The 14,463-nt window shown below is 45.8% G+C and overlaps 1 protein-coding gene across 1 annotated transcript in view; it reads left to right on the top strand.

The window, feature by feature from the left end:
* The window catches only part of Smoc1 (SPARC related modular calcium binding 1), a 152,713-nt gene that overhangs the window by 63,870 nt on the left and 74,380 nt on the right, over nucleotides 1-14,463 (top strand). The window contains exons 2-3 of the mRNA XM_035445868.1: nucleotides 11,329-11,494; nucleotides 12,647-12,759. Of these exons, the coding sequence (XP_035301759.1) occupies nucleotides 11,329-11,494; nucleotides 12,647-12,759 (279 nt within the window). The remainder of the gene's footprint in view (nucleotides 1-11,328; nucleotides 11,495-12,646; nucleotides 12,760-14,463) is intronic.

Here is a 14,463-nt window from a genome sequence, read left to right as displayed (position 1 = left end):
TCCCTTCCATGACTGTCAGCTGTTGAAAGGTGAAATCAAAAGACAGCTTTGGGCTTTTAAGACCCTGTGCAATCAAGAGAGAGAGAGCATTTCCACCCTCCTCCCCTTCCAGGCCCTGGTAGTCATTGATACAATTTCTGCCTGTTTTCCAGAACATCATAGAAGTAGAATCGTTTGCTATATCGATTTTGAGTCTAGCTTCTTTTACTTAGAATAATAACTCACTGTGACTGCCCTGTGGTGTGGGTTTTGGAGTACAGACATGGTAGATTTAAGTTGAAATGTGGGGTCATTTTAGATCCAGGGTCCTAGCTGCTTCCTCAGATCTGTTGAGTCCCACATCATCCTCCCTGGTGGCACCTGGTGAAAGTGTCTTCTCTGGCTTTGACAAGCCATCTCAGGGCTCTGGGTGGTCACAGTAGAGTAGGGAAACTAGCTGGGTGGGTGAAGTGACCATTAAATCCTTCCCTGGGGGAGGGGGTGGTAGTGGTGACAAAGGTCAGGCCTCTGCTGGCTAAAACAACAGAAGTGGTTCCAGCTGCCCCACAGCTGGAGGTGTGTGTGTGTGTGTGTGCGTGTGTGTGTGTGTGTGTGTGTGTGTGTGTGTGTGTGTCTGCTTTCCCTCAGCAGCGTGAAAAGCCCTTTAATGGTGGTGGAGGTATGTCGAGGAAGAGCAGACCAGCATGTTGCCAGGCCTCCCCTTCCCTTTGACCTCCCTTATCTCCACTCCGCCGTCTCCCCCAGGCCCACTCTGAAGCTGTGGGCCAGGGCCCTCCTTTGCACCTGTGTAAATGCAGTGGTCGTGGGGTCAGGGAACGGTGAATGCGAGGTGACTGAAGTGGGGATGCGGGTTTCCATGTGGATGATGGATCTGATAGTGGGCGGGTAGGTGAGTGATGCTTTAATGGAAACTGCTCTGTGTCTCCGTGATGCAGCTGGCCCGGGAGGAAAAGGCCAAGGTCTGCTGTCACAGATGGTAAAGCAAGTGGCAACTGGCAGTTGGTCCTTTGGTTGCAGTGGAAGAGACTGCAGCTGAATCCCACTTGGAGAATTTTGTATACTGTGTTTTGGTCATATTCACCCCCTTGCTCAACTTTCCCCAGATCTATTCCATACCCCCTTTTCTACCTACCCAACTTTGTGTTTTCATTTTTTTTTTAAGTCCATCAGTCCAATGTGTGCTGCATATACACCCTTGGATGTGTGGTTCTCACTGGAGCATGACCCACCTACCAGGGATTACACTCTTTTGTTTGTTTGTTTTCTTCTTTTTTTTTTTTTATTTTATTAGTTCAAATTAGGAACAAGCTTGCTTCAGATGTCAATCCCTTCTCCCTCTACCTCCCCTCCCCCCCAACATCCCACCTGCCCCTAGCCATCCCCCCTCCACTTCCCAGGCAGGGTAAGGCCCTCAAAAGGGGCTCCCCAAAGCAGGGACTGCACTCTTAAAACAAAAACCAAAATAAAACTCAATTGACTCTCCTCTTCCAGTAGCTATTAATTGCCAGTGACTCCTCAACTAGAGGGGTAACTATGCCCACCCCATTTCTTCATGCTGGGGTTTGGTCTAGCTTGAGTGTGCACAAATCTTGTACATGCTATCACAGCTGTTGGGAGCTCATATGTGCTACTGCCCTGCTGTGTCCAGAAAAAGGTTCCTTGTAGTCATCCACTATTTCTAGCTTTTCTTCCCATCCCCTCTTCTGCAATGATTTTGGAGCCTTGGGAGGAGGGAGTGTGATTTAGATGCTCCATTTAGGGTTGAACCTTCTCTGCAGGTTCACTAGTCACGAGTCTTCATGTTAATCACCATCTGCTGCAAATAGAAACTTCTCTAATGATGGTTGATAAATGCACTAATCTATGGGTATAGCTCCTACGTCATTAGGAGTTAGCTTAACACTATGTCCATTTAGCAGAATAATAGTAGTAGGTTCTCTTCTAGGGCCTATGACGTGTCTATATTCAGGTTCTTGGCCTGATAACGCTGCCAGGCATGGCTTTCAGCTTGGGTAGCAGGGCTTAAATACAGTTAGAAATACAGTTAGTTTGGTCACTCCCTTAATGCTCATGCCACTATTGCACCAGCGGGTATATCTTACCATGCCAGTTGTTATTGTAGTTTTTCAGGGTTCCTAGCTGGATAAGACTGATGATTGGTTTTGTCCTCTGGTAGCATGTATAGTACATTTCCATGCTATCAAAGCTAGCCAGTAGTGATAAAGCTTCCAGGTAAGTACCAATTTGATTTCTCCATGTTCTGTGACTCAATTATGTAATGTCTTCAGCACTAGGATCTTGCTGTCAAGTTCTGGAAGAAGGGCAATAGCAATAGCCTATAATATTTGGGGGTCTATGGGACCTTACTTGCCAATAGCTCTAAAAGAGGTAACTCATTGGGCTTTTATTTGTTAGCCCGTGATGTCTAGTAGGGGCATTGTTGCTCATTTATAGGGTGACTTCATTTTAGTGCTCTCTCTCTCTCTCTCTCTCTCTCTCTCTCCATATATAATATATATATATATATATATATATATATTATATGTGTGTGTGTGTGTGTGGTGTGTGTGTGTGTGTGTATATATATATATATATATAATATATATATATATATATATATGTGTGTGTGTGTATGGATATGTGTATATGTATATCTATGCTTCCATAGTAGTAGGCTTCTCTAACTTAGTGTCCCCCTGCCTTTTTAAATTTTATGCGCACATTTGTCTGTGCAAGAGTGTTGGATACCCTGGGGTTACAGATAGTTGTTAGCTGCCATATGAGTCCTGGGAATTGAACCCAGGTCTTCTGGAAGAGCAGCTAGTGCTCTTAACCACTGAGCCATCTCTCTGGTGTTTCCCTTTTTGCCCCTGGCACTCCAAGATTTTTTTCCACCATTTTTCCTTGTGGTAGCAAATTTACTACCAAGAAATGCTAAAATCTTGAGGTGAACTTTGAGGAAAACACTCCTCTTTTAGGGAAGTTCTTTTCTTTTCCCTTCTAGAACCTTGCCCTCTTCTCTCTGTGAGTCAAGAGCTCTTGCCCCTTGACCTGCCTCTGATACCTCTATGTTGAGGGTGGCAGTGGCGTGAGGTGAAAGACTCTGGGCCCCTAACATCAGACCTAGAGGACTATATTACTGACTGGCTTAGTTCTCTTGCACTCGGTCTCCTCTGTCATTCATCCACTCAGCAAATGTTTATGTAAGAACTGTGTGGGGCAAGGTTCCTGCTGCACACTGGGCATCCAGTGGTGTGATACCCAGATCTTAGGTTCTGCTTGTGGGGAGCTTTCAACCTAGTGTACAAAAAAGTGCAATTAAACCTATCATTTAATCATAGGCCAGAAGAGTTCATGAGATGCCCAAGGCAGCAGCATTTGCACTGGAAGGAGAGGAAGATTTGGGAGTCTGTGAGGTGGAGGCTTCAGGGAGCTTACTCAGCATGTGCAGGGTCTTGAGGCAGGAAGGAGCAATCCAGCTGTGCTATAATTGTGACGGGCAGGGTTTCTCACCTTCCTTTCGTCCCAAGAAGGTAATCTGGGCATTTGCAGATGCAGATAATTCACTGGTATTGACAAAACTGCATCTGAAGAAAAATGAATTCAGTGCATCAGAAAATGGACTTAAAAACGAATCTTTTTATCATCTGGCTGGTGTTCTCAATCAAATGCATGTGTCCAGGAGCTGTTAGAGAAGCCAGTGTGCTAATGATGTTGGCTGCACGATTGTCAGTTTTCTATCTTGACATATACTCATCTCAGGCTCAGCAACCAGAGGTATCTCAGGTCACGGTCCAACTTGAGGGCGAGATGTCGCACGCCCAGGATGGTGCCACAACTCCCCCAGGTCTCTATGAGGAAAGTGAGGCCATGCAACTGGAGCCTGAATTTCATGATCATCTAGTGACTACTGCTTTTTGGGACAGGCACACTATCTCAGTAGTACACACCTTATTTTCAGTGACTTGGGAGTTTTCCGTTTCCTTACATTTGTGGGGGAAAATACTGCTTTGGTATGAACTTCCTTACCTGGTAGATGTTTTGTAAAAGAAAGGAAAGAACCGTCTGCACATATGAAAGCTTTAAACTTTAGGTTAGACAAAGAAGCATCTCTTTTTACAGGAGCTTCCTTCCTCTTCATCCTTTCCTTGTCCTCCTCCTTGTTATCGTCCTCCTCATCCTCTCCTTGTCCTCCTCTTCATTGCCATCCTCCTCATCTTCTCCTTGTTCTCTTCCTCATTGTCATCCTTCTCATCCTCTCTGTGTCCTCCTCCTCCTTGTCCTCCTCTCCTTCCTCTTCCTTCTTTCTTCTTTCTTCTTTCTCTTCTTCTAGAAAGCGTTTATTTGAGACTTTCAGTTCCAGATGAGTAGAGTGACCATGTGGTGGGGAGCATGGTAGCAGGCAGGCAGCCATGGCACTGGAACAGTAGCCCAGCGCTTACGTCTGATCCACAATCACAATCTCTCTCTCTCTCTCTCTCTCTCTCTCTCTCTCTCTCTCTCTCTGGCATGGTGCAAGTCTTTTGAAATCTCAAAGCCTTCTCTCAGTGACACACCTCCTCCAGCAAGGCCACACATGAAAGGATCCTCTTATCTGTGACATCTTAGGTTAAGGCTTGATGTTTATCTGTTTGTTCTTCAGACATGTATTGAGCAACTGTTTTGGTTTAGACAGTGTGTTATGCTTTACCTATATAAAGAGAAATAAGGCTCAGTCTTTTATAGATACATAAGCTGATAAATGATAATGCAATCTGTTGAGGGTTTTTGTATGCTAATGCTTAAAATATGAAAGCATTTACTATTTAAAATTTTATTTTGTTAAAATGTGTTTATTCATATATGTGGGAGGAGACATGCTTACAGAGGTCAGAGAATAACCTGTGTAGTTGTTCTCGCCTTCCGTCATCTGGGTTCCTGAGATTGATACAGGTCATTGGTCTTGGAAGCAAGTGCCTGCTTAGCTCTCTTACCATTTTTTGTTTGTTTGTTTGTTTCTCAAGACAGGGTTTCTCTGTAGCTTTGGAGCCTGTCTTTGAACTCACCCTGTAGACCAGGCAGGCTTCAAACTCATAGAGATCTGCCTGCTACCCGAGAGCTGGGATTAAAGGTGTGCACCACCAATGCCCAGCAGCTCTCTTACCATTCTGTGTTTGAGGCTTACATGATAACTTCCGTGGCAGTGTGGAACTGCAACTTAATGGGAAGGGAAGGCTGGTGTCAGAGAGTCAGCCAGGTGACAGGTAAAGGACCGAGTGAGTCATGATGGATAAGAGAATCCTAGCCAGTCCACAACTATTCCTGACATCCCAGATAAGGTCAGCATGTAGAATCACGGTGGACATTCCAGCATTGGCCAAGCGCAGTCAAGCTCACTACTATGTGGAGCAGAAGAACCTCCCAGCTGAGCCCTGCCAGCCTGCAGAGTTATGAGAAACAAATTGTTCAAAGCTATTAAACTCAGCGGTGGTTTGCTTTCTAACAATAGAAAAAAAGGAAATGAAAAGGAGCTGTGCTATATGTGAATTCATGGGGAAAAAAAAGCCTCAAATCAGGTTGGATTTAGTTTGTGATTTTTGAGTATGCTATTACAAAGAGAAATGTCACTCCTATTCCATAATGCAGGCTTCATTCTCCCAAACCCACTGACTACATTGTTTAGTATGACTTCTGCTACCTCTTTAACAGCTGAGAAAAATAGAAAAACATCTCTATCTGTTATCAGATAAACAGCTGTTTAAAAACTTAGTTGGGGTACGAGGCTGGAGAGCTCAGTGGTTAGGAGTGCTTGTGGCTTTTCCACAGACCCAAGTTTGGTTCCTAGAACCCATACCGGGCATCTCACAACTGCCTGTAACTCCAGTGTCAGATGAACTGGTACCCTCTTCTGATGCACACACACCACAATGATGATAAAATAACAAAATAGCAGGTGGAAGCTAAGGCTAGAGAACTGTTTGTATTAGAAAGAATTGGACATCTCCTCCCAGATTGAGCCTTAGCTGTCTCTATTGTTTACTACATTGTCATGAAAACTTGGCAGCCGGTCAAATCTGACACAGCTTGTGGTGTTGGGGTGGTCTCTTTGTGCAGAAGCTGCATCAGGGTTTTTATTTATTTATTTATTTATTTATTTTTTAACTCTGCTCTGCTGGAGACCGAAAGGCAGGGATCAGTCTGTGCATTTTGGATGGAAGGGATTATTGATTCCGCCTTGATTTTTGTCTGCCCTCGTTCCTCCCCATGACAGAGGCAGTCCCTGGTGAGTAGCCTTTCTAATAGGGAGGGTGACTTGTTTATATGTATGTCAAGTGTCTGCCCTACTTTGCAAATGTGAGCACAACACAAAATGTTTGGAATTCTCCAGTCCCCAGGGAGAAGGTGTGGGAGAGACAATTCCAGCAGCACAATTGCTCTGGAGCCTTTGTTTGGTTTTTATGTTTTGCAATCATATTTAACATCATTATTATTTTGCTTTTCTTGTCTCTTGGTTAGGAAGGAGGGTTTTTTATTTTTTAAATAAAAATGTAGTTTTCATCCTTAAGGATATGACTTAAGTGTTTGGATAATTGGGGGAGAATAATTGGCCCTCCTGACATCACCAAAAATTCCTGCCAATCATGATTGCTTTAATTTTTCTGAGTTTTATCTGTGTGCTGTGAGCACTGACCATAAACATGGCTCCATTCAATGATTCCAGCCTGTACCTACTATGACTTGCAAGATGGGAGAAAAAATTACCTTCAGGACTTCATTTGGACTATGACAAAGTTGAGTTACTGTCCATTATCAGAATGCAGAAATTACCCTCAAGACCTCTCTTTGCTTTAGTTCAATGAGTCTTAGCCTGGCTCTAGGAAAAGCTCACTTAAGAGTGGATATGGCCATACACACATAGGAGATGAAAGCAGGCAGAATGCAAGGTCAAGGCCAGACTGAGTAACATAGTGAGACCCTGTTTCAGAAAGCAGAAACGAAAACTCAGTTAAGGACCATCCTCCTCCTCCTGACTTATTAACTTCATGGCTGGGCTATTGCATATGGTAGCTACGATTCACACATAGTCATCTGAAATTAAACACAACTACATATTTGGTCCCTTAGTTGCATTTGCTATATAATCACGTGTGTTCTGTGGCCAGTGTATTAGAGAGAGCATTCCATTGTCAGGAAAATTCGTTGGAACTGTGTGGCTCTGTAGTATTGCAAGCTTCTAAGATCATATCCCCTCTTGGTTTCCCGGCTCACATGTTAGTGTGGTAACTGCTTGCCTGGTGTCTTATTCTAGAGTGGAAGTTCACTGTGAGCAGAGTATATGTTGAATGCGTTTCTTCTTTCACTAGTGCCCCCTTTTATCCTGGCTTCCTGGCTACAGAATAAATGGGCAGATGGGAGGACCACCTCATTCTGAGTATTCAAGGATGAAGGGTGATCTCTTTTGCGAGGTCAGAGGGACCTTGCTAAAGCCCCATTTTATAGAGCTCAGCCTGTGTTTTGAAAGCAGTAACAAATACACGCAGTTCCCCAAACACACAACAACAAGGGTCTACAGTTGATTGAAGATGGTCTTTAGCCACCACCCTATGCTGTCCCCGAAGTTTTTAGCACCCTAGGGGCCAGTAAATTTGAGACAGGCATCTTGTGGGAGCCCTACCGACACTGAGACCACCTCCATGGGCCGGGAAGGTGTGGCTCTGAGACTCTGTAACCTGTCTGTCTGCGGACAGAGTGCTCCCCTTGTTGTCAGGCTAGTCTCTGGCACAGAGTCTCTTTTGGCTCAGAACAAGCCATTTCCAAACTGAATTTATGACCTGTAGTTCAATGCCACGGTGACGCCTGTAGCTGTCCTCTGTGAGCAGCAGAGCAGACAAGGCAACCTCTGCTGGTTTAAAAAGAAACTTTGTCTCTCCCTTGGTGTGTTGTCTTAAAAAGAAAACCACACTGTTTAAATTTCAAAGATGAGCAAAAACTTACAGATGATTTAGGCACTGTTAGCTAATTTGATCTTCTCAATAACACAAGGCAGGGCAATGTTAGTATCTTCATTATTGCAGACTAGAAAACATTGTCTCAGGGCCAGAAAACACAGGCAGCTTCCCCAAGACTCAACAGTGCCTGTGTGGGTGCTGGAATCTATGCTCATGGTCTGCCTTCATGCTCCCAACTGCCAGGCCACATTACTGCTCACACTACAGACCAACACAGTAAGCTGGAACACCCACCCTGCTGCGGAGATCTGGCTTCAAGTTGGGAGCTAAGAGCCTCAGACTCACTCACCCTACCCTCAAGAGCCTTCTGTTCTGAGGTGACATCAAGACAGGGAGCTCTGGGCCACCTCTGCCTGCTGTATTGCCATGGAGACATTGGAGGAAAAGACAACTAAGCATCTAAGCACAATGCTGGACTGCTTGACTATTGTGGAACAAATGTAGGGGTACTTCTCATGTGGACTTACCAGAACTGAGTTGTATAGTAACAGGCCTCCCAGACTGCCATCAGTAGGCTGTGAACCCTGACTTCCTCTAGCCATGTCTTTTCCTTCAACCTCTTAGCTACAAGTTGGGGATCCCATTGTCAATCAGGTCACATAAATAAATTCATGGTCTCAGACCATACAGGAAGCATGAATTGTGAGAGATTGTGATGATGACTGTCCTCACCTGTGGGAGTCGGAGAAGCCTGGGGGGGGGAAGGTAGGAGCCCAAAGGCAGAGCGGGGTGAGAGCAGATGGAGGAGGGGCACATCTGGAGGCCGGGGGGGGGGGGGGAATGGAGCTGGCTAGATGATCAGAGAGGCTGTGTAAACAGTGGTAAGCAAAGGGCACAGAGATGCCATCACTGAGGCCAGGGAGGGGCCTGGGGTCACACACTGTCAACCTGGAACACTCTTGATCTGGACACCTTGAGAGTTTTAAGCAGGGATCCAGGACTGAGGCTGGTATACAGAGGTCAGGTTGATGCTCTCTCCATTCCCATTAAGGCACCCTCAGTGTGGCAATCATAGGCTTCTGAGAGACCAAACCACACTGTCCCTCCTCATTGCTACCTTCCTGCACTGAGAATCCTGCCTTAGTACAGGGTTTTACTATGCTAATGTTAAAACCCTTCTTTTTATTTAGAAAGAAGAGAGGAGATGATGGGGGAAGTCCTCCTGTGTATATGTTTGTCTTATTAGTTGATAAACAAAGCACTGTTGGCCAATAGGGGAGCAAGTTAGGTGGGACTAGAAGAGAAGGAGGATTCTGGGAAATGTAATAAGGAGTGGTCATGTGATCCCAGCAAGAGAGGACGCATGCCGCTGGCATCCTTGAAAAGATAAGTCTTTATAAACTATATAGATTAGTAGTTATGGTTGATAATTAAGACTGAGCTAGCATGTAAGAAATCCTAGTTATTGGCCAGCAGCATTGTAAATAACATAAGACTCTGTGTGTTGTTTGGGGGCCCTAGCATGGCAGCAGGTTTCGGGAGGCTCGTGGAAAGAGTTATCATTACACTCCATAGCTGGGGTGTGCTCTGTGGAATAATGGGCACCCTGGGGTTCTTCAAATGTATGTGGTGGGCAGTTGTTTCCAGCATTTTCTTTTTGTGGTTCTGCGAAAGTGTCATCAGGCTCTTATCTATTTGCTTCACACAGTGGGACTACAGTACATCCCAGATAGACCTGTACTCACACCTTCTACCATCTGCCAGCCTGGGGCAATTATACTGTCATCACCAACAGTGCCCATGGCCACAAGTGTGCTCATGACCTTGCCAGGCATCTTGTCTTCAAGTCCTACTGAGAGAGCTTACAGTAGCGGTTCTCAATCTATGGATCATGACCCCTTTGGGGGTTGTATATTAGATATCCTTCATATCAGATATTTACATTACAATTCATAACAGCAGCAAAATTGCAGGTATGAAGTAGCAACAAAATCATTTTATGGTTGGAGGTCACTGAAACATGAGGAACTGTATTAAAGGGCTGCAACATTAGGAAGGTTGAGGACCACCGGACTGCAGTGTCTGCCCAAGGCTTGGCTGTGGGTCCCACCCAGTCCTAGCCGGCTTCACTAGGGGCCACTCAGTAGAAAGAAGTTCACAGGTTGTACTTGAGCAATTACAGCTGTTAACAGTGGTTCCCTGACAAAGGGGGTCTCTGGTTTGATAAGTCTGGAAGATTTATTGTCAAGTATGCTTCTTAGTCTTGCTACTAATTGCTGTAGGGCACAGTCACAAAATGTGCCAGCTCTAAACAGTGGATTAGCCCCAGTTCTGTTGCAGGACTGGGCTCAGCTGGGTGGTCCTTCTCATTTTCATCGCTGATAGCTGCAGTCAGTTGACAGCTGGATCACACTCGTCACAAAGCTTTTTCACGCACGATTCCTGTGCCTGGCATATCTTTTCTTCCTGTGCTTTGCACACATGCTGACCATAGAGTGAATTCTGCAAGAAGCTGCAAGAACCTAGGTATGACTTAGTGGCGTCTCTAAGTACTACTTTTAGTTTTTAACTGGTCAGATAAATAACCGAGAGCAGTTCAGCTTTAGATTTGACTCTACAGCTCAATAGGAGAAGTGGTGAATACTTTGTAGTTAGTTACCTTTCAGTCCCCGTAGGACTTGGAGGGTAACCGTGCATAAAGGTTTACTGAAGGTGTCTGAGAATTACGATCCTGAAGAATTCTGTTTGACTCCGTGTTTCCCAAGCTGATCATTATCATTGACAGGTTTGAAATCAGGAAATAATTTCCTTATAGAAATTCACTAAGTTTATATGTATTCCCCTAGAGAGTAATGGGCAGGCAATAGATCTGGAGGGTTCAATGGTATTCTTTAATATATAAAGCTTTCCACACAGAAGTTGGAGACTGAGTGCTGGTTTTAAGAAGTCTAAATAGTGGTTGCAGTAGCTGTCCCTGCGGGTGGAAAGGATGACTATCTTGTAGGTTAAGGCTTTGATTTTATTTCCCATGGATTTAGGCTTGGCCTGAGATCCCCACTCTTCACAGCTGTGTGACATTGGTCCAGTCACACCTTTCCAGGCTGTGGTTTCCTTATCTACAAAGTCAGGGGTTCTATTTCACAGGGTAGTTGTGAAGACTGACAAGATCCATGTGTATCACTTGGCACAGCCTGTTTATGGTCAATAAATGGACTCCACTATCCTTAGGGTGTATACAGGAAGCCTTCCTTAGATAGACTTGGTATCTATTTGGTTCCTTCATCTCTAGGGTTTTATAACTAAGAACAAGCCAATACTGTAAGCCATGGGTTTCTCACATTTTTTTTTCTTGCAAAAATAACCTCTGTGTCTTTTCATCTTTTTTTTTCTCCTAATGTAGTTTCTAATAAGTGACCGTGATCCTCAATGCAACCTCCACTGCTCCAGGACTCAAGCTAAACCCATCTGCGCCTCTGATGGCAGGTCCTATGAGTCCATGTGTGAGTTCCAGAGAGCCAAGTGTCGGGACCCAGCCCTGGGTGTGGTCCATCGAGGTAGATGCAAAGGTGAGTGACCCACACTCAGCCAGCAAAGGCTGCTGGGGCTGCAGCTCCTGAACCATCATATGCTCTTTGGAGCTTGAATGCTTTTGGCTTACTCTTCTGTTCCTGTATGCGTTCCATCAGTGTGAAGGAAGGAAGAGGGCAGTGCCTGAAGAGAACGCTTCCCTGCTTCAGACACTGCCACAGGGAGGAGCCAGGAGCTCTCTGGCCAGTGTCTTGTTTGTGGTTTTGTTTCAAAATGGAGACACAATACATTACTGCTGGCTCTGGAATAGGGATTCCAAATTGTTGATTCTCGGAAGTGTTTTGTTTGATCTGCTTTAAAACATGAAAAATATTTGAGATAACATTTAAAAATTGGGAGATTCGACCACCACAACAAATCTGGCTTTCTGTTCCTCTCTTCCAAAATCGTCAGTCTGGTACTACCAGGTTTGCTGGAGCAAAGTGACACAGCCAGAGCTGAGGAACCTCCTCCAGCCCCTAAAGCAGAGCTTGTTTTCTGGTTTGTTACAATCCCCAATCCTCCTTCTGGCTTCTAAGCACTGAGCGTGGTTTTTCTCACACAGTTGCTTTCCTGAGTCTGTAGATATATGAGCTTGTGACCCTGGATTGCCTAAAGCCGTCACAGGAAATGCAGGAGGCTAGCAGGCTGTCCCAGACATTTGGGTGTTTCAAGAAAGTGCTAGCATTGTATGTAGCCCTAGCTGGCCTGGCACTCGCTCACTATGTGGCCCAGGTTGACTACAGACAGTCCCTTAGCGCCTTCCTAGGACTGGCATTAAAGGTATTCACCATCACACTCTTTTTTTTTTTGCAGTTCCCAGAATTATTAGTTTTAGAAAAGCCTGGGAATAGTAATGGAAACCACCCATCACCCCATGAGCATTTGAGAGAAAAAAAAAAAAAAAAGAGAGAGAGCGCCTGGGCTTCTCCTCTAACTTTTCTAAGTATAGCATTGAGAGGAAGGTGAGCCCAAGCAGCCATCCGTGGGCACAGGGACTGCTCTCACTGTCCATCAGCCTGGTGGCATGCCGCCCCTCCCTCGGGGTGGAGGGTGTTGCTCATAGTTCCTGCCATGGGGCAGCCATTTTGGGCGCTGGCTTCTGTGTGGAATCCAAGGGAAACATACGATGTACTCCTCTCCCGGTTTAGATGCTGGCCAGAGCAAGTGTCGCCTGGAGAGGGCTCAGGCCTTGGAACAGGCCAAGAAGCCTCAGGAGGCTGTGTTTGTCCCGGAGTGTGGCGAGGACGGTTCCTTTACACAGGTGAGGCCTCAGTGGGTTTCTTGGGTCGCTTGCTGGACTGAGGAGAAGGGTGATGTCCAGAGAGCACTAGGGTCGTTGGGCACCTTCACTTTCTGGGAAAGGGCTCCCCTCTGCACCGCCTTTCCCCATTCTGGGCCCTCCATGCCACTCCCTGCCAACTGGCAGTGGGCCGTGACAAGACGCATAGGAGTCTGAGCCAGGAAACTGGCATGGCTGGGTCCTCGTCCTCCCTGCTGGCTGTCTTTTCTGAGGGCCAGACCTGCGTTTTTTTTTTTTTTTTCTCTTCTGTCCAATGTGGGCTGATTATTTTCTCTTTTCCCTGCCAGTTTCCACAGGCAACCCCAGTATTCCCTTCACTATTTGTCGATAGCCACACGGCCTCCTTGAACGAAGCAGCGCCCTCTTAGAGTGCAAAGTGTACCACGGCTCCCGAGCACAAAGTGTGTGTGTGGCCCTGTGCATGAACTGAGATGTTTAAATACTCTTTCAGTAGTCCGGCTCTCCTGCTCGGTTTTCTGGCTAGTGCTTTTGTACAAAAGCAGGGGAGGATATGTTACATGCTGGCAGTGGTGGGACAGTAAGGGGCCTCTTCAGAAAGCTCCTAGGGCCCAGGAGATGAGAGGCTTCCGTGAGTCCGGACGTGTGGCAGGTGTATGAAGATGTCATTGTGATAAAGAGTAGGGAGAGTCACAGGACATGGTAAGCTTAGCCAGGTTGGGGAGTATCCCCGTGCGTGAGAACGCTCCTATCCAGTAGAACAGCATTTAGAGGGAATCTACACTTTCAGAGATGGAGGTGACAACCTCAGGGTTTTAAAAGCTGCTCTGTAATTCTGGATGAGGGGATGCCGGGTGTCTATTGGTCAAAGGGACTTCAGATTTTATTTCCCGGTGAGGTCTAGGACATTCCTGATTTCAGACCAGTGCCCTCTTGGGTAGTAACACAGAGGGATGGTTGGTGGGGGATTGGACTTGGGTGTTGTAAATGTTTCTCAGTTGACTCAAACTTGCAACCAGGCTAGAGAGCAGAGGGATGAAGTGACCTTGGCCATCGGCCCAGGGGGGAGGTGCTTGTTTGGATTTCCAGTTTAAAGCTTTGCACAGTCATGGGGGGTATTGTCATTATCCCTATTTACGGAAGATGCATGCACTGTCATGCCTTGGAGTGGAGAGCTGGGTTCAAGCCCAGAGCACTCCAAAGATCCCTATGTTCTGCTGTTCTCTGAACTGGTGTGCACTAGGAAGATGCAGGCTAGGGCTGTGCTTCGTGCACTCTGCCTGGTTGGGGCTGACTGTCTGGGCTTGAGGCCAACCCCACACAGGCAAGTCACCTCGATTCCCAGAGTGCTTATCTGAAAAACAAAACAAAACAAACAACCAAAAACAAAAACCAGAGACAATTATCTTTATGATTGTCTTGTTATACATATGTGATACATTATTATGATGTCATAAGCATTACATATCACTCTTATGTTATGAATGACATATTACTATTATTAGTGATTATTATTTCATTCACTTCCCTTATAAGGCTGTGATGAGGATTAGACAAGCTAACACCTGTGAAACTCTTGGGGTGTATGGGCGCCATGTAAGCGATTACCAGCATCTTCATTGCAATTCCCATCTCCACTGTGGGTCTCCAACTTAGACCTACCTAAGGTCTGATGGTGGCACTACTTAAGAGTGGAGGGAAGGCACC

The sequence above is a fragment of the Cricetulus griseus genome, chromosome 5 (assembly GCF_003668045.3).
Source record: "Cricetulus griseus strain 17A/GY chromosome 5, alternate assembly CriGri-PICRH-1.0, whole genome shotgun sequence".
NCBI classification, from domain to species: Eukaryota; Metazoa; Chordata; class Mammalia; order Rodentia; family Cricetidae; genus Cricetulus; species Cricetulus griseus.
The sequence above is the reverse complement of the archived record's forward strand: the minus strand, read 5'-3'. Positions and strand labels throughout refer to the sequence as shown.